The 18827-nt window shown below is 46.8% G+C and overlaps 1 protein-coding gene and 1 pseudogene across 1 annotated transcript in view; both read right to left on the minus strand.

The window, feature by feature from the left end:
- Positions 1–510: 510 nt before the first annotated feature.
- LOC103345823 (uncharacterized) overlaps positions 511–18827 on the minus strand; it is a 109356-nt gene continuing 91039 nt past the window's right edge. Inside the window, exons 9-10 of the mRNA XM_070063912.1 lie at positions 6654–6747; positions 511–584 (exon numbers count right to left, since the gene is read on the minus strand). Of these exons, the coding sequence (XP_069920013.1) occupies positions 511–584; positions 6654–6747 (168 nt within the window). The remainder of the gene's footprint in view (positions 585–6653; positions 6748–18827) is intronic.
- Positions 8482–14736, minus strand: LOC138847065 (proline-rich nuclear receptor coactivator 1 pseudogene; annotated as a pseudogene).

Genomic DNA, 18827 nt, shown 5'->3' on the forward strand with positions numbered 1-18827 from the left:
CCATACAAAACAGAAAATTGAATGATAAGTTCATATGAAATTATTTTACTGATCTTTACAAAGATTCTTGAAAATCCAATAAATGGATCATTTAATAGAAAAACTAACTGTAGTGAAAACTGAAAGCCAATGAATAGATAAGAAATAGTGAATATGGCCGGCGCCGTAGCTCAATAGGCTAATCCTCCGCCTTGCGGCACCGGCACACCGGGTTCTAGTCCCGGTCGGGGTGCCGGATTCTGTCCCGGTTGCCCCTCTTCCAGGCTATCTCTCTGCTGTGGCCCGGGAGTGCAGTGGAGGATGGCCCAAGCGCTTGGGCCCTGCACCTGCATGGGAGACCAGGATAAGCACCTGGCTCCTGCCTTTGGATCAGCGCGGTGCACTGGCTGCAGCGGCCATTGGAGGGTGAACCAATGGCAAAGGAAGACCTTTCTCTCCATCTCTCTCTCTCACTGTCTACTCTATCTGTCAAAAAAAAAAGAGTGAATATAACTGAAGATTTCTTCTATATTAAAACTCTGTGTACTTACATTTTCCAAGGAGAAATAAACCAAATCCATCAAGAGTAGAGGATATCAAACTATCTACATCAGAGAAAAGGAAGAACATACATTTTGATTATTTTTATAAAGCAAGTATGACTTTAATCTAAAGATATCAGATAGATTTTACCAAAAAAGATTTATTAAACTCAGTCTAATTTGTAATTATTATAAAATATTACAATGACTGTTGTAAACTATTAAGTAACTAACCATTTTAAACTGGGGAAAATAAACTATTTATGAATGATAATCAAGCATAAAAAGGTTTGAGACACTCACAAATCCATTCAATTATACTAGAATGATTAAGTGGAAAATTATATATTGTTATTTCCATAGTGATTATCTGTCACAGTACAACAATGACAAACTTGGATGCTAAAACATTATCCATTTTTGTCTCTCACAATTATGTTTGTTAGAAATGGTGGTTGGGCTTTGTTGGGAAATGTGTCTGTATTTCCTGACATTGGCTGGGACTACTCAAAGATATTCACCTTGGACATGGGCTGCTCTAGAGAAGATTCATCATAATTTCACATAAACAGCTGATGTTTTGCCACAGAGAAAATGGGAACACTGTGAATCAGCTCAGTATCCTTGACTCCCTAGACTTGTGAAGGCTTTCTGTCAAGGAGAGTAATTCTGCTTCCTTCATTGTCACCTATACTTGTGACTCCTCATGAAGTCTAAGCATAAAAGGCGGCAAAGAATGCTTTCTGTTGTGATCTTAGGTCAAAGAATTCACACAGTATCTAAGCCTCAAACAGAGCGAATTCAGATAAATATCAGATAATCTAGAGCCAAATTTAATTTCTTATATAGGCATATTAGGCATTTAAAATTTACATAAATTTAGTAAGAGTTTTGAAACATAACTAATAAAAGTTAAGAAGCAAATATACAAGCCTCTGCCTTCCCTATTGTTGGATTATGTGCCAGTTCAAAGAAATAGTGAAGAAAAAGCAAGTAGAGACATAATAATTAGGTAATAAAAAGTGATATTACTTCAAAATTATGTGACAAAAGGTGAGAATTTTAAAGAATCTTGGTAACACTAATGTTAGCAGATAAATTCATGGATTAGAATTTATAAAATGAATATATGAAGATCAATTTTAAAAAACCCATTGGTAAATATAATGGAAGAGATGATGCCATGTAAAATGTAAAATGTGAAGCATATACATAAATTCTAAAGCTCATGTGAAACAACATAAAAACTGCTGAATCACCAAAAACTATATTTTATAAAATATAAAAATAAACTGAAGCATTATAAATGAAGAATATAATATGCCAAATAAAAATACAGTGGAAAGGCTTAACAATAGACTTAGTGAGGCAGAAGAAAGAATATCTGAGCTAGAACATAGATCTGTGGAAATTTTTCAATCAAGCCACAAAAGAGAAGAATAAATGGGAAAAACTAAAAAACAGTGTTGGAAATTTATGGGATAGAATCAAAGGATGCAACATATGGGTCTAGGGAGTTCCTGAAGGTATGAAAAGAGACAATGGATTAGAAGACATATTCAACGAAATAATTACAGAAAACTTCCCTAATTTGGAGAAAGAAAGGGGAGTCTAAGTGAAAAAGGCACATAGAACTCTCTCTCTCTCTCTCTCTCTCTCTCAGAGATTAAAAAGGAAATGCAACAACAGATACCACAGAAATAAAAAGAATCATCAGGAATTACTACAAAGAGCAATCTGCCAACAAATCTAGAAGAAATGAGTAGATTCTCTGACAAACACAATTTACCAAAATTGAGTCATGAAGACATAGAAAACTGAAAGAGACCAATAACCAATCTGTAATACTCTCCCAACAAAGAGGAGCTGAGGAAAGCAGGACAGGATGGTTTCACTGCTGAATTCTACCAGTCATTTAAAGAACTAATTCCACTTCTTCCCAAGCTATTCTAAACTATTGAAAGGGAAGGGAGATTTCCAAGATTATTCTATGAAGCAAGAATCACTCTAATTCCTAAATCAGAAAAAGAAATAAAAGATAAAGAGAACGATAGACCAATACCCTTGATGAACATAAATGCAAAAGTCCTCAACAAAATACTAGCTAATCGGATGCAACATCTCATCAAGAAGTTCAGTCAGACCAAGTGGGATTTATCCCTGGTATGCACTGATGGTGCAATATTCACAAATTAGTAAATGTGGTACATCACATTAACAAAATGAACAACAAAACCTTATGATTATTTCATTAGATGCAGAGAAAACATTTGATATAACTAAACATCCTTTCATGTTGAACACCTTAAACAAATTGCATGTGGAAATAATATTCCTCAACTCAATCAAGGCAATTTATGACAAACCCACAGTTATCATCTTATTCAATGGGGAAAAGTTGGAAGCATTCCCACCAAAATCTGGAACCAGACAAGAATGCCTGGTTCCACTGCTGTCACCACTGCTATTCAATAATCCTGGATGTTTTAGCCAGAACCATTATGCAAGAAAAAGAAACCAAAGTATACTAATTGGAAAGGAGAAGACAAATTATCCATATTTGAAGATGACATAATTCTACATAAAGGAGAAACAAATACTCCAGTAAGAGACTATTGGAAATCATAAATATGTTGGATAAAGTGACAGGTATAAAACTAAAACACAAGAAATCAGTAGCCTTTGAATACACAGAAAAATATCCTGGCACAAAAAGAACTTTTAAGAACAATCCCACTCACTATAGATACCAAAAAAATAAATACCATGGAATAAAATTAACCAATGAAGTCAAAGGCCAAAGATCTTTGAGATGAAAATTACAAAACATTAAAAAAGACACAAAAAATGGAAAAATCTTCCATGTTCGTGGATTGGATGAATTAATATCATCAAAATGTCCATATTACCCATGTGCACCCAATCAAAATACCAGTGGCATTCTTCTGAGATCTTTAAAAAATGATGGTAATGGGGCTGGCACTGTGGCATAGCAGGTAAAGCCACCACTTGCAGTGCTGGCATCCCATATGGGTGCCAGTTTGAGTCCTGGCTGCTCCACTTCCGATCCAGCTCTCTGCTATGGCCTGGGAAAGCAGTCGAAGATGGCCCAAGTCCTTGGGCCTCTACACCTATGTGGGAGACCTGGAAGAAGCCCCCAGTTTCTGGCTTCAGATCGGCACAGCTCCAGCCATTGTGGTTATTAGGGGGAGTGAACCAGTGGATGGAAGACCTTCATATTTCTCTCTCTCTCTCTCTGCCTCTCCTCTCTAACTCTGACTTTCAAATAAATAAATCTTTTAAACAATAAAAATAAAGATAAGTGTGAATGGAAAGGTCTGCCTTTGAATGTTTGACAACAGAAACTGAACAGAGCACCTTTTTCTAGGCACTGAAAAATGACAACAGAAGCCAACAAAAAAGCATAACAAACAAGTGCTAGGTAGCCACAGGCCAAGTTCTTTTAAGTTTCATTTAATTATCTGCTGAATTATATGAAAAAATTCAGGTTAGTTTTACCATTAATAGAGTGCTGATAAGCAAGCATGGCAAAGAACATGGAGAGGAGCCAGTACTGTAGCATATATGGGTCCCGGTTCAAGTCCCAACTGATCCAATTCTATTCCAGCTCCACGCTAATGTGCCTGGGAAAGCAGTGGAGGATGGCCCAAGTAACCATGACCCCTGCACCCACAAGGGAACCTGGACTAAGGTCCTGGCTCGTGGCTTTGGATTGGCTCATCTCTAGACATTTGGGTAGTGAACCAGAGGATGGATGACTGACCTCTCTACCTCTCTCTGTAACTCTGTCTTTAAAATAGCAAAACATGGGCTGGTGCCATGGTGCGCTTGGTTAATCTTCTGCCTCCAGTGCCAGCATCCCATATGGGCACCGGGTTCTAGCCCCAGTTGCTCCTCTTCCAGTCCAGCTCTCTGCTGTGGCCCCGGAGGGCAGTGGAGGATGGCCCAAGTGCTTGGGCCCCTTCACTCACCCGTCTGAGAGACCAGGAATAAGCACCTGGCTCCTGGCTTCAGATTGGCGCAGCGCCGGCCATAGCAGCCATTTGGGGAGTGAACCAATGGAAGGAAGACCTTTCTCTCTGTCTCTCTCTCACTGTCTTTAACTCTACCTGTCAAATAAATTAAAAAAAAATAAAATAGTAAAGTAAATCTTTAAAAGATAAAAAAAGAATGTGGAAAGAATTAAACTCAGGTGAATAATCATGCCATCACTAGCTTAGTGTTTTTTAAAAAAGAAATGTCTATGTGTAGTAATTATTCTCTGCACTGAGTGCTATCATTTCAAAGATATGAGCAAATATCAAATGAGATTCAACTAATAATAAATAAACACTTTCTATAAATTAATTTAAAATATAGATTATTAGGGTGTTTCAAATGAAGAAATATTTTTTACAAAAATTCTCATGCATGTGCCAAAAATACCATGTAACATATTTTATTCACATGTGCAGTGCTGATATTTGTGCTTTTTGGGCAAATATTATCTTTAAAAAATTTAATATAGAAAGGATTAATGCAGGAAAATAACAAAAATTCTTAAAATGGCAAATCAGCTTGGAAGGAACAAGTTACAACTTCTAAGATATGAGAGTGAATCCAGAGAATGAGCCAGAGAAGCAGTCAACCAAGAAGCCAATGCCCCATCCAGATAGGGGTGACAAAAAGATATCAAACCCATGTGCCTTGTACAACATTGCCACAGGTAAGTGAAATAAACAATAGAAATGAAGTGACTGAAAATCGCAGTTTTGACATACCGATGCATCAGATGTGTATACACACACACACACACACACATACAGTTTAGTTTTCACTCAGGAAATAAGGTTCCAGAATTTGGGCCTTGAAAAGTTTCCACTCACATAACTCTACATATAGGAGTTATCCTTAAAATATTTAAGTCCATACAGTGAGAAAATAGGAAACCAAAATAATGTGGAAAGAACAAGTTGCAAGATTGTAAACTATGTATAGAAAAGTACTGACGAGAAAGTGAAGAAGTGAAAATATTATGACTAAAGTAAATATATAACATGGGTGAGAACTGCACAGGGATGTTAAGAGGGCTGGTGAGCAAGCATATTGCAAACATTGAATCCAGTTAAATACAGTGCTCGGATACAAAGCCATAGCAAATAAGTGCACAGTTACAAAAACATGAAGGTTAGCAAGGAGAGGATTGAAATATCCAATTGTTTCCCTAGATTATTAGAAAAACACACAAAGGCAATTATCAAACATGGATGATTTAAAAGACTCTATTTAAAAGACTCTTACAAACTCTTGAATTACAAAATGCGGTGTGTCAAAAAGACACAAAAGTATACATAATCACACTTCATAACATCATGGGAGAAAAAAATTAGAAACAGTAAGAGGAAAACAGAGATCATTCACAGAGGTGACTAAAATAATCCTTTTAACAACTGGTATGGTGCTGTAAAACAGACATAAAATTAATCATGCCGAAAGCAACTATTTGAGCTAGAGTTGGATCCTTAGGTAAAATCTAGTTAATGGACCAAGATGAATAACACATAATCAAAAATAAACACAGAGATTTGATTACCAATAGGAGCTTTCTAAACCTACATGTCAAGAAGAAATGTTTTTCTACAAAAGAGAAAATGAAATAAGATGATACATGATATGCATCAAACTATGATTTACATTCAAGTAAAGAATTGATAATCCTTGAGGCATCAAATCTAAAAACTATTAAGATATTATCAAATAATTGCACTTCATTTTAATCTGATAAAGTGTCATTTTGCTCTTAAAACTGTACATATGAAATAAGGAATGTTCCTCTTACAGAAACAAAAAAATAATCTTATGCTCCTGAACAATTTAATTGCATTAGAACATATTTTTCAAGAAAAATATCCCATCACAATATTAGTAAACATTAATGGCTCTTGCATTGTGTGCTTTTCAGAATATTGATTATTCTTTTATCAGAACTGAGCAGCACCACAGGACTAACTGTAGCACAAGCATTAAATACTAACTTCCAGATACTCAGACTTTGTTGTATGTCCACCACACATGGACTGAGATGGACAGGATGATGAGGTTAAGGTGGTAGGTGACCACAAACGCACTCACCAGCTGCAGGATGGTCTGGATGGCCTTTTACTCTGGGAAGGCTGCTGCGCAGAAGCGGCTCATGCTGCCCAGGTGCTGGGACCTCCTCTGAAGTCTAGACAAAAGAATCACCATGTGCATACTTGAAAACAGCATGACTCCTACAAGTAACACATCCTTGGACATGGATACTGTCATATTGGAATATAACCTCCTAATCATTTAATATATAATATTAAAGTACAGCTTAATTTCTCTCTATAAGAACAAGCATGTTATATCCAGGGACAAAGAACTGGTTTTCAGGCTTGAGCTATGAATACAAGATAGCATACATTGCTTACACAAATTTGTGGTACATGTACATAATGCAAGTCATCCTACCCTCTTGGCACTGCTCATCAAGTTAATAGCAATTCTGACCTTCGGGCTCATACTATCTACCACACAAAAAGTTAAAAGTCTTCACTCTCCTTGTGGGAGCCAGTTAAGACCTAAAACACCTCCAGTAGCACCTTTCTCATGAATTCGACCTTAAGAATCATATGAAAGTACGTACCCATTTAACAATTTTTTTCTTTTAATATCTAAATATTGCCCAATTACTCAGAAAGGTTTTCTCCTTTGAGACAAACTTTTGGTTTGCATAAGTGAAACCTTATAGAAAGTATATTTTAGAATTTCTGAGTTGGAAACATATTGAGAATGAAGTTTGAACTGCCATGCTGATCTTCAAGCAAGCCTCTAAAATCTCCACCCACTGTTTCGGCATCAGCTATACTTTTTTTAGTGTAAGTACCACCATTCAAGATTAATGTAATAAAACAAAGTAGGTATCATTGTTTTCTACTGAAAACTGCATGATATATTAATTCAAATAATACTTCTTGAAAAGTTTACATATAAACATATATCCTCAGTCATAAACTAACCCGTTTTTCTTTATCCACTACCATTTCCACCTGTGAGATGGGCAATTCCTCCTCAGAGATGTAGAAATATTAAATTGTTGCTCTAAATTTTGTAGAGGAAGGATCATCATCAGTATAAGGTCAAAGACAGAGCCAGTAAAATAGGAAGTTAAAAATGCAGTAACACAAAAGCATCTCATGGTCACACACAGAACAGTCACACACAAAAAGTCAAGACTAGTTTAAAGGGGGAAAGCCAAATTATTACTACTTTAAAATTTATTTATAACCGATTTTGTTGGCATTAAAATTAGAGGCATCTTAAATTTGAATAATGCATATGTACCAAAAACAAGAAACTAAATTTGGTAGAAATAGGGAGAGGAGTTTTTCCAGTAATTATAGATTGGAAGGTAGAAATCAATTTAAATAAAGACAGACTCCATTGTTTACAATGATTGTGCCACAGATTTAATCTTCAGTAGTGCATTAGTAAACTATTCACGTTTAGATCTCCACCTTGAGATTTGACAGCTGTTTACTGGCAAACTCTCAGTACCTTGAGCAAATAAACTGGTCTTCCATGTGCTTTAGCACCCTTAAAAATTTTCCATTATCTATAGAAAATATATAACATATAATATTATATATATGTATATATATACACAAATCACCTGCCATGTGGTCAGGGCAAAATACATACTTTCGTAACAAAACTATAATGTACCTCTCAAGTATGAACAATATACACATAATACATGGTACACAGTATTTACAAAATACAAAATATAATGCAAGCTGTTTATATATAGCTTTTTAAACTCATCTTTTGTACTCTTACACAGCAACAAGGCAGCTTTCCAGATCTGTACCAACTTCCAAGAGTCCAGGGAGTTGGGAAAAAACTATGTTTTACATATGTATTGAAATCTGAAATCTTAAGTTTGAATTTCAGCAGTGTTTTTTTTTTTTTTGGACAGGCAGAGTGGACAGTGAGAGAGAGAGACAGAGAGAAAGGTCTTCCTTTGCCGTTGGTTCACCCTCCAATGGCCGCCGCAGCCGGCGCGCTGCGGCCGGCGCACCACGCTGATCCGATGGCAGGAGCCAGGAGCCAGGTGCTTTTCCTGGTCTCCCATGGGGTGCAGGGCCCAAGCACTGGGCCATCCTCCACTGCACTCCCTGGCCACAGCAGAGAGCTGGCCTGGAAGAGGGGCAACCGGGACAGAATCCGGCGCCCCAACCGGGACTAGAACCTGGTGTGCCGGCGCCACTAGGCGGAGGATTAGCCTAGTGAGCCGCGGCGCCGGCCTCAGCAGTGTTTTCAAGTGCACAGCCATCAGCTCCCCATTTTGGTTGGAATTTTCAACAGGGCTTCCCATCCAGTGACTAGGAGGCTCTGGAAGAACAGTAGGAGATGGTGGGTTACTAAATTTCATGCCAGCATAATTTTACTTTTGGCTCACGTCAGTTAGAAATGCTGATTTCTTCAAATGCATGTTTTTAATATTCGCTGTATTTTTAAAAGGCTTTTTTTTTCCTGCTTCTGAATTCTATCAGATGAAACAGAGTCCTGCCATAAGTTACTTTCATTTCTTTTTTTGTAGGAGTCATCTTGGTTACTGGCAACTTAGGTTTGCTTTTCTGTCTGTTTATTTTTGGTTGTTCACTCACGTGTATACCACTAACAAGCTAGCCGTGGGAAAGGGTAACTTTCTCTGATTTTCCTATCTTTGATTTTAAAACCTCTTATCTGAGCGGGAGTTGGCCAGGTGCTGCGGGTCACAGCGGCCCAGCGACCAGGTTCGCTCCCTCAGTTGGCTTGCCATCCCAGGAGCCAGGCATGAGACAGCGGCCTGGCCTGGGGCCTCCTGCGCCCTGCTCTGTCGTGCCACCCAGCTGGGCTGCCCTCCAGCCTCTGTTGGTGCTGTGATACTGGTGGAAGCAGCCGGACAGCTGACCAGCCAGGCTGACCCATACCTTGTTTCACCACTTCTTCTGTACAGCCTGAAGGGTGCCTCCCCCATCACGGGGTGAAGGTGCCTTCTGTCGCTGCCCCTCTTCGTGGAGGAACGACACAGGACCCTGCGCTGTTCTTTCGTCTGCTCTGCCCTCCCCGGGTTTGCTGCTGGTTCTTCCCGGGTTGGCTACTATCCCTTCCACCTCCGTGGAAGGGCAGTTCCCCCTGGCCACATTCCCCACTTCCGCAGGGGAGCGGCACTCCGCCGGCCGGCTTTCTCGGGGGCTGCACAGGTGTTCCTTCAGCTAGATGTTCCCCTTAGATGTTCCAGGTGCATGCCGTCTCTCTCCTCCTTTATAGTCCTCCTCCGCCAATCCTAACTCGGCTGCCCACACGCCAAATACGCTGCTCTCCTCCAATCAGGAGCAAGTCCTACAGTTTATTAGCTGAACTGGAGGCAGCTGTGCGGAAGCTGTTTACTTCTCTCCCAGCGCCATATTGTGGGAGAGCAGATGCATAGAATAAGTCCTAATTCCAGTAACTCAGTCCAGTCCGGGCTGCTCCCCACAGATCTCCCTTTCTTTTTATTTTTTGGCGTTGATACGCGCCTGTCTTCGGTGTCCCGCAGCACACACTCTGCTCTACTTGCTAGAGTTGCCACAGGTTCTTACAAGTCCTATCAATCAGGCAAACCAAATCCGGGTCCTCTCTTCGCCATGTTGTGAGGAGGTTTTTAGGCGCTGATGCGTGCCTGTGTTCGGTGACCTGCGGCTCATACTTTGGTCGAGCCGCCTGCTGGCGCTTACCGCCTTAATCAGGCAGACCGAATCCAAGCCTCCTAATTGCTGCATTGTGGGGAGGCCTTACTGATGTTAATTCGTGCCTGTCTTCGGTGACCTGCGGCGCATAAGCTGCTAGCTGCCCGCAGGTGCTCATCGCCTCACTTAATCAGGCAGACCGAATCCAAGCTCTCACATTGCAGTGTTGTGGGGAGGCCTTATTGATGTTAATTCGTGCCTGTCTTCGGTGACCTGCGGCGCATAAGCTACTAGCCGCCGCAGGTGCTCATCGCCTCACTTATCTGGCAGACCGAATCCAAGCTTTCTCATTGCCATGTTGAGCGGAGGCCTTTCTATTTCTCTATTTATCTCCGGGCATTCCTATTTCTCCCATTTTACTTCTATCTTCCAGCATTCCTATTTCTCTCATTTTACTTCTAAACTTCTGTTTCTCATCCCTGCGGCTTTCCGGCGGCGCCCCGCCCCGAGGCTGCTTCTCGGCACCTCGCCCCAGGGCAGCTTCACGGCTCTGCGCGGCTTCCTGGCGCCTCGCCGCGCCAGCGGGTTCCCGGCTCTGCGCGCACGCTCCGCGGTCTCCACGCACTTCGCGCCCGCACCACGGCCTCGCGCCAGCCCCGCGTTCCCTATCTATTCACGCCCCGTGCTCTCTCTGCACGCGGCGGCTTCCGCGAATGTTTCCGCCACCACCGGCATTCAGTCCAAGTTCCCTGGACTAACCTGGCGAATTTCAACCTGGCGGCCCACGTCTCTGCCTCTGGTTCCAGATCTTCGCCTCTTGCTCCCCGGGGTGACTTGAAGAATTCCAAGGTGGCTTATATCTCCGCCTCGGCCTGCACTCGCGGCTTCATCCTCCCTAACATTTTTCTCTACCCGGTATGTTTCCCTAAGTTTTCTTCCAACAATATTCCTCTCATTTCTCCTGGTTTCTCCCCACAGTCCGTATCCGAGTCTATGCCTAGGCTTTCAATAGCTTCTTCCGGCACCTTTCTCGTCCGGCTTTCCCCTAGGCTCTTCGCTAGTCTCTCTCTCCGGTATTTTCCTGCTTCTTCCCATTTCTTCCCTCCTAAGTTTCCTATCCGTCCTAGGTTTCCTATCCGAGTCACAGCACCATTATGTCGCTGCCCCTCTTCGTGGAGGAACGACACAGGACCCTGCGCTGTTCTTTCGTCTGCTCTGCCCTCCCCGGGTTTGCTGCTGGTTCTTCCCGGGTTGGCTACTATCCCTTCCACCTCCGTGGAAGGGCAGTTCCCCCTGGCCACATTCCCCACTTCCGCAGGGGAGCGGCACTCCGCCGGCCGGCTTTCTCGGGGGCTGCACAGGTGTTCCTTCAGCTAGATGTTCCCCTTAGATGTTCCAGGTGCATGCCGTCTCTCTCCTCCTTTATAGTCCTCCTCCGCCAATCCTAACTCGGCTGCCCACACGCCAAATACGCTGCTCTCCTCCAATCAGGAGCAAGTCCTACAGTTTATTAGCTGAACTGGAGGCAGCTGTGCGGAAGCTGTTTACTTCTCTCCCAGCGCCATATTGTGGGAGAGCAGATGCATAGAATAAGTCCTAATTCCAGTAACTCAGTCCAGTCCGGGCTGCTCCCCACAGATCTCCCTTTCTTTTTATTTTTTGGCGTTGATACGCGCCTGTCTTCGGTGTCCCGCAGCACACACTCTGCTCTACTTGCTAGAGTTGCCACAGGTTCTTACAAGTCCTATCAATCAGGCAAACCAAATCCGGGTCCTCTCTTCGCCATGTTGTGAGGAGGTTTTTAGGCGCTGATGCGTGCCTGTGTTCGGTGACCTGCGGCTCATACTTTGGTCGAGCCGCCTGCTGGCGCTTACCGCCTTAATCAGGCAGACCGAATCCAAGCCTCCTAATTGCTGCATTGTGGGGAGGCCTTACTGATGTTAATTCGTGCCTGTCTTCGGTGACCTGCGGCGCATAAGCTGCTAGCTGCCCGCAGGTGCTCATCGCCTCACTTAATCAGGCAGACCGAATCCAAGCTCTCACATTGCAGTGTTGTGGGGAGGCCTTATTGATGTTAATTCGTGCCTGTCTTCGGTGACCTGCGGCGCATAAGCTACTAGCCGCCGCAGGTGCTCATCGCCTCACTTATCTGGCAGACCGAATCCAAGCTTTCTCATTGCCATGTTGAGCGGAGGCCTTTCTATTTCTCTATTTATCTCCGGGCATTCCTATTTCTCCCATTTTACTTCTATCTTCCAGCATTCCTATTTCTCTCATTTTACTTCTAAACTTCTGTTTCTCATCCCTGCGGCTTTCCGGCGGCGCCCCGCCCCGAGGCTGCTTCTCGGCACCTCGCCCCAGGGCAGCTTCACGGCTCTGCGCGGCTTCCTGGCGCCTCGCCGCGCCAGCGGGTTCCCGGCTCTGCGCGCACGCTCCGCGGTCTCCACGCACTTCGCGCCCGCACCACGGCCTCGCGCCAGCCCCGCGTTCCCTATCTATTCACGCCCCGTGCTCTCTCTGCACGCGGCGGCTTCCGCGAATGTTTCCGCCACCACCGGCATTCAGTCCAAGTTCCCTGGACTAACCTGGCGAATTTCAACCTGGCGGCCCACGTCTCTGCCTCTGGTTCCAGATCTTCGCCTCTTGCTCCCCGGGGTGACTTGAAGAATTCCAAGGTGGCTTATATCTCCGCCTCGGCCTGCACTCGCGGCTTCATCCTCCCTAACATTTTTCTCTACCCGGTATGTTTCCCTAAGTTTTCTTCCAACAATATTCCTCTCATTTCTCCTGGTTTCTCCCCACAGTCCGTATCCGAGTCTATGCCTAGGCTTTCAATAGCTTCTTCCGGCACCTTTCTCGTCCGGCTTTCCCCTAGGCTCTTCGCTAGTCTCTCTCTCCGGTATTTTCCTGCTTCTTCCCATTTCTTCCCTCCTAAGTTTCCTATCCGTCCTAGGTTTCCTATCCGAGTCACAGCACCATTATGTCGCTGCCCCTCTTCGTGGAGGAACGACACAGGACCCTGCGCTGTTCTTTCGTCTGCTCTGCCCTCCCCGGGTTTGCTGCTGGTTCTTCCCGGGTTGGCTACTATCCCTTCCACCTCCGTGGAAGGGCAGTTCCCCCTGGCCACATTCCCCACTTCCGCAGGGGAGCGGCACTCCGCCGGCCGGCTTTCTCGGGGGCTGCACAGGTGTTCCTTCAGCTAGATGTTCCCCTTAGATGTTCCAGGTGCATGCCGTCTCTCTCCTCCTTTATAGTCCTCCTCCGCCAATCCTAACTCGGCTGCCCACACGCCAAATACGCTGCTCTCCTCCAATCAGGAGCAAGTCCTACAGTTTATTAGCTGAACTGGAGGCAGCTGTGCGGAAGCTGTTTACTTCTCTCCCAGCGCCATATTGTGGGAGAGCAGATGCATAGAATAAGTCCTAATTCCAGTAACTCAGTCCAGTCCGGGCTGCTCCCCACAGCCTTCCCCATCGCAGGGCTGCAGTTAGGCAGAGCTACTGGAGCGCGAGGTTGGGGGATCACACAGGAGCTGTCTCCCCCTAGGAAGTGAGGGAGGAAGAGGGTCGGGGTCAGCACCCGGGAGTCCAGGATCCAGGGTAAAGGTGGCGGAGCTGTGGTCACCATCAGGAGGGTCCTGGAGTAACCGCTAGCAGAAAAGCCAAGCGGCGCAACCAGGCCATCCAGGATGAAGGGATCCCGCTGCTGGACAGAGACAAAGGTCAGAGTGCTAGGAAGCAAGTGGCTCAGCAAGAAGAGGAAGAAGAGGGGGAGGAAGTGAAGCCAGTGTGATTCCAGGGCGGCGGTGGTGGCTTCTGCTGCGAGAGCCAGAAAGAAGCGCAGACCACGGGGATGGTGGCAGAGCAGCAACAGTGATTCATGTCTGACCACAAAGGAATAAGATTCTTCTGTTTGGATAATTACACAAAAAAACATGGCCCGTAACCAACACACTGTGAAATGAACAACAGATCACTGAAGAAACCAGAAGTTAAGTCTAAAACTATCTTGAAATAAACAAACAATATTGGAGACACAAAATCTCAAATCTTGGGAACACAGCAAAAGCAATAATAACAAATTTATAGTAAGAAGCAACTAGATTTTTAAAAGCAAAATTTTCAAATAAACAACCTAACAAAGCATCTCAAAAACCCTGAAAAGAACAAAACAAAAATTAGTAAAAGAATAGAAATATCCATGATAGAAAAATAACAAATGAAATAGAGTCTAAAAAATACAAATTTCCAGTGAAATGAAGAATTGTTTTCTTGAAAATATCAAGAAACACAGCAAACTTGTGGCTGGAATGACCAAGATAAGAAAAGAAGAATGCAGGCCAGCATGGGTCTGGGGTGTCTGGGACTGTGGGCCTGGTGGAGATGAACCCTGCAGCATGGGGTGGGGTCTGGGCCTGCTCGGTGCCAGGCTGCGCCCCCGCCTTCCTCACCCACTCTGACACCTTCTCTGAGCCTCATCCAACCCACGAATGGGGCCTGCCAGCGGGAGAGAGAGGACAAGACCCAGGGGAGGGCTCCCCAGCAGGATGGGGAGGAAGCGGCTGGGTGTGGGTCCCTTCATTCCTTCATTTGATCATTCATCCGTCCTTTCCTGGAGCTCCCTGGGGTCAGTCACCAAGGCCATCACAGCCCCTGCCTTCGCGGGTCAGATGCCAAGCACTGAGGGGGAGGCCGGGATGGGGGAGGGGGAGGGGGGACATGACTCCCAGCAGACTGAGTTGGGTACGGAGGAGCTGGGCTGGGAGGGCCGTTCCTGGGGTCTGGTGACCAGGTGAGGGGGCGGCTGCTGAGAGCTGGGAGTCGGGGTGGGGGTGGCTGTTGAGAGCTGCTAGTTGAGGTGGTGGTGGTGTCCGACGCCTGCTTTAGGGGGCTCTTTCTGGACACTAGAAGTCAAGGTGGAGGTGGGAAGCCACGTCAGTCACGGCACGGTGGCTCATGGCTTGTGCTGCGGCCAGGCTGGTGGCCGGCGTGGCCAGGGTCCAGGGCTGACTCTGTGTAGCTGAGGCTAGGGTGTGTTGAGGGGGGAGCAGCTGCCTCTGCTATGGGCCCCACTCTTCCCAGGCCCTGCCCTGGAGGGGGCACCCGTCACCTGGCCACATGTGGTGCAGATACTCAGCTGCCCAGAGGCCCTTGGTCTCAAACCAGGAGAGCAGACAGCTGGCCGGGTGTGGCCTCACCCTGTGCCCTGCTGGAGGAAATCAGAGACGAGTGCAGCCCCCACCCCAGCTCCTCTTGGTCAGAGCCCAGGGACAGCAAGGGCAGGGGGCAGGCGAATGACTGTGGCTCTGAGGCCTCGGGACTTCCCCCATGGGGCCTGGATGGGGTGAGGGTTTAAAGGTCTGGATGGACCCTGAGGAAGCTGTGAAATCAGTGGCCTTGGCAGAGATGGAGGCGGGGAGACCAGGACTGAGGACGTGCCTGGCTGGGCCCAGCCAATCCCTCCTGGAAAGGCCCAGGAACTCAGCCACAGTGAGGGAGCAAAGACCTGCTGTTGGGGGACTGAGGAATGTTCTTGGCTTCCTCTGGGCCTGTTGCACTGTGTCTTGTTTTCTGGGAAACAAATGCAGGGTTCCAAGCCCCTTCCCGCATGCACGGAGGCTAGTGCGTGTCAGCAGGCCCTCAAGGCCACAGAGCCCCCTGCGGCAACCCCAGCCCCTGGTGCCCCCACAAGTGTCCTTGACCGTGACCTAGGCCTGGTGCTGCCCTGCCCTGTGGCTCCTGCTGCTGCTGGCTCAGGCCCGGTGGGAGGTGGAGGTGGTAGCTGCCACTCCCGGGTCCTGGGCTGATGGAGCCCCCGGTCCTGCCCCCTGAGTGGCCTCTCAGGAGTTCTTCATGCCCATGCCCCAAGGGTCCTACCCAGGATCCTCTGGGCCTCCTGGTCCGCCACTGTCTCTGCCTTACTTTCCCTGGACTTCTGACCCCTACCTAGCCTTGGGTCTCCCAGCTGGGCTTGAAGTCCCTCATGACCCCTTCACCCCAGCCGCACCCTGCACCAGCTTGGCTCCAAGCTGGAAGCCCTTCCTTCCATGACCATGCCTGCCTCTGCCCCGTGGCCATGCCTGCCTCTCCTCGGACATGGTCTCTCCTGCCCCGTGGTCTTTGCCCTCCCCAGCACCACCTGCCCAGGCCGCTTGGAGCTTCTTTCTAGCCGGGGGCTGCCTCTGTGCCTGCCTGGGGTCAGAGGGCCCAAGTGCTGACGCCACCTCCAGGAACTCCTGGGCCCTCAATGGGGTGGCTGAGCACAGGAGAGTCTGGGGTGAGGGAGAAACAGCACAGCACAGCCCGAGACCACCGCCCACTCATGGCTGACCAGTGGCCACCACAGTGGGAGGGCCTGATCCAGGGTGGCCCTGGAAACCCAGAGCAGGTGAGGCTCCCCTGGCCCTCTCCTGGTGACCTGCTCTGCCCTGGAGACCCCAGCTGGGAGTGGGCTGTTGGGGCCCAGTCTTCCCAAAGCCTGGGGGTCTCCTGGCCTCCCTGAGTGTTAACAGCTCAGCCCCATGAATGCCTATGGCTCCAAGGGCTCCCAGCTGCCTGGCATCCCTGGAAGGCAGCGACTCTGAGGCTGATGGGGTGGGGCAGTGGGCCGAGGGCAGAGGGCTACTGCAGCGTGTGATGCCACAGGGTGACCACACATGGTTTCTGTCCCAGCCCACAGAACACCCAGTGCCAGGGCGACCTGTGTGCCCCCAGGACCACCCCACTGCCCGATGCTGGCACAGAGGAGGAAGAGACACAAGGAGTGCTCTGTCTTTCTGTTCGGTTTTTCCATAGACACCCAGGCTGTGCTAAAATAAACCCCTTCTCCATTAGCAGTCAGGGCTATGCTGATCAAGTCACCATTTCTCATAGTGTCCATTTCACTTCAACAGGTTTCCTTTTTGGTGTTCAGTCAGTTGTCACCGATCAGGGAGAACATATGGTATTTGTCCATTTGGGACTGGCTTACTTCACTCAGCATGATGTGTTCCAGATTCCTCCATTTTGTTGCAAATGACTGGATTTCATTGTTTCTTACTGCGGTATAGTATTCTAAAGAGTACATATCCCATAATTTCTTTATCCAGTCTACCATTGATGGGCATTTAGGTTGGTTCCAGGTCCTAGCTATTGTGAATTGAGCTGCAATAAACATTAGGGTGCAGACTGCTTTTTTGTTTGCCAATTTAAATTCCTTTGGGTAAATTCCAAGGAGTGGGATGGGTGGGTCGAACGGTAGGGTTATCTTCAGGTTTCGGAGGAATCTCCAGACTGACTTCCATAGTGGCTTGACCAGTTTGCATTCCCACCAACAGTGGGTTAGTGTCCCTTTTTCCCCACATCCTTGCCAGCATCTGTTGTTGGTAGTTACGGAATTGTAGCGTCTCTGGAGAGTACTCACGTGAATTCCGTGAGTTCTCTCCCCCACCGTCTCTTTTTTCACAGTCTCAGTTCAGTAGCACCACAAATTTACTAGGTCCTAATCTCCTGTTAATTCACCCCGCCCAGAGTCAGGTTTTTCTGCTAGGCTCAGGGCCGGTGCAGACCTGAGGTTGCTCTGCTTATGACGTATGTCCAAGATGGCGCCTGCTCTTTGTCTTGCTCGCCCTTGAGAGGTGAGCGGAGAGAGAGAAACCCGTGTCCGTACCAGTCACCTTTTTTTTTTCTCTCTCTCTCTCTTCCAGTTAGCCTGGTGAACTCCCCCCACCGGGGGTCGTTCCCTCTAGTCTCCTCTCTCCGCTTGCCTGCCAGTGTCTCGGGCTATTGAGGTTCGGCTCACCTCGCGTTCCAACGCTGGTGTGTTGAGTCTGCCACTGGTGTCCCGAACTGTGGGCTCCCACGCTCTCCACGCAGGTCCGCTGTGAATCACGCGTTCCAGAAGAGTTTCTTCTGCTGTTTCCTCCCCTACTCTTCCTTGAACCTGCAGTATCTCCACTTTTATTAAACTATCTCTCCCCGGACTATCAGTGTGCTCCCTTCCTATTCCGCCATCTTGCCTCCTCTCCCCCTTTATTTCATTTTCTAATAACAGATATAACAGATCATTGTAAGCTACACACATCCCACTGTGTGATTCTAGGAAATTACTCAGTAATCTACTGCTCCTGAGATAATCATCCGTATCCATTTTTTTTTTTTTGACAGGCAGAGTGGAGAGTGAGAGAGAGAAACAGAGAGAAAGGTCTTCCTTTGCCGTTGGTTCACCCTCCAACAGCCGCCATGGCCGGCGCGCTGTGGCCGGTGCACCACGCTGATCCGATGGCAGGAGCCAGGTACTTATCCTGGTCTCCCATGGGGTGCAGGGCCCAAGCACCTGGGCCATCCTCCACTGCACTCCCTGGCCACAGCAGAGAGCTGGCCTGGAAGAGGGGCAACCGGGACAGAATCCGGCGCCCCGACTGGGACTAGAACCCTGTGTGCCGGCGCCGCAAGGCAGAGGATTAGCCTAGTGAGCTGCGGCGCCGGCCCGTATCCATGTTTACACCTAGTTTTAATATTGCAGTTGGTTTCAAAAGCAAAACACAGAGAATCAAAAAGGGGGAGGGAGGAAGAGAGAGAGAGAGAGCAAG

Source organism: Oryctolagus cuniculus, chromosome 19 (genome assembly GCF_964237555.1).
Source record: "Oryctolagus cuniculus chromosome 19, mOryCun1.1, whole genome shotgun sequence".
Taxonomy (NCBI): Eukaryota; Metazoa; Chordata; class Mammalia; order Lagomorpha; family Leporidae; genus Oryctolagus; species Oryctolagus cuniculus.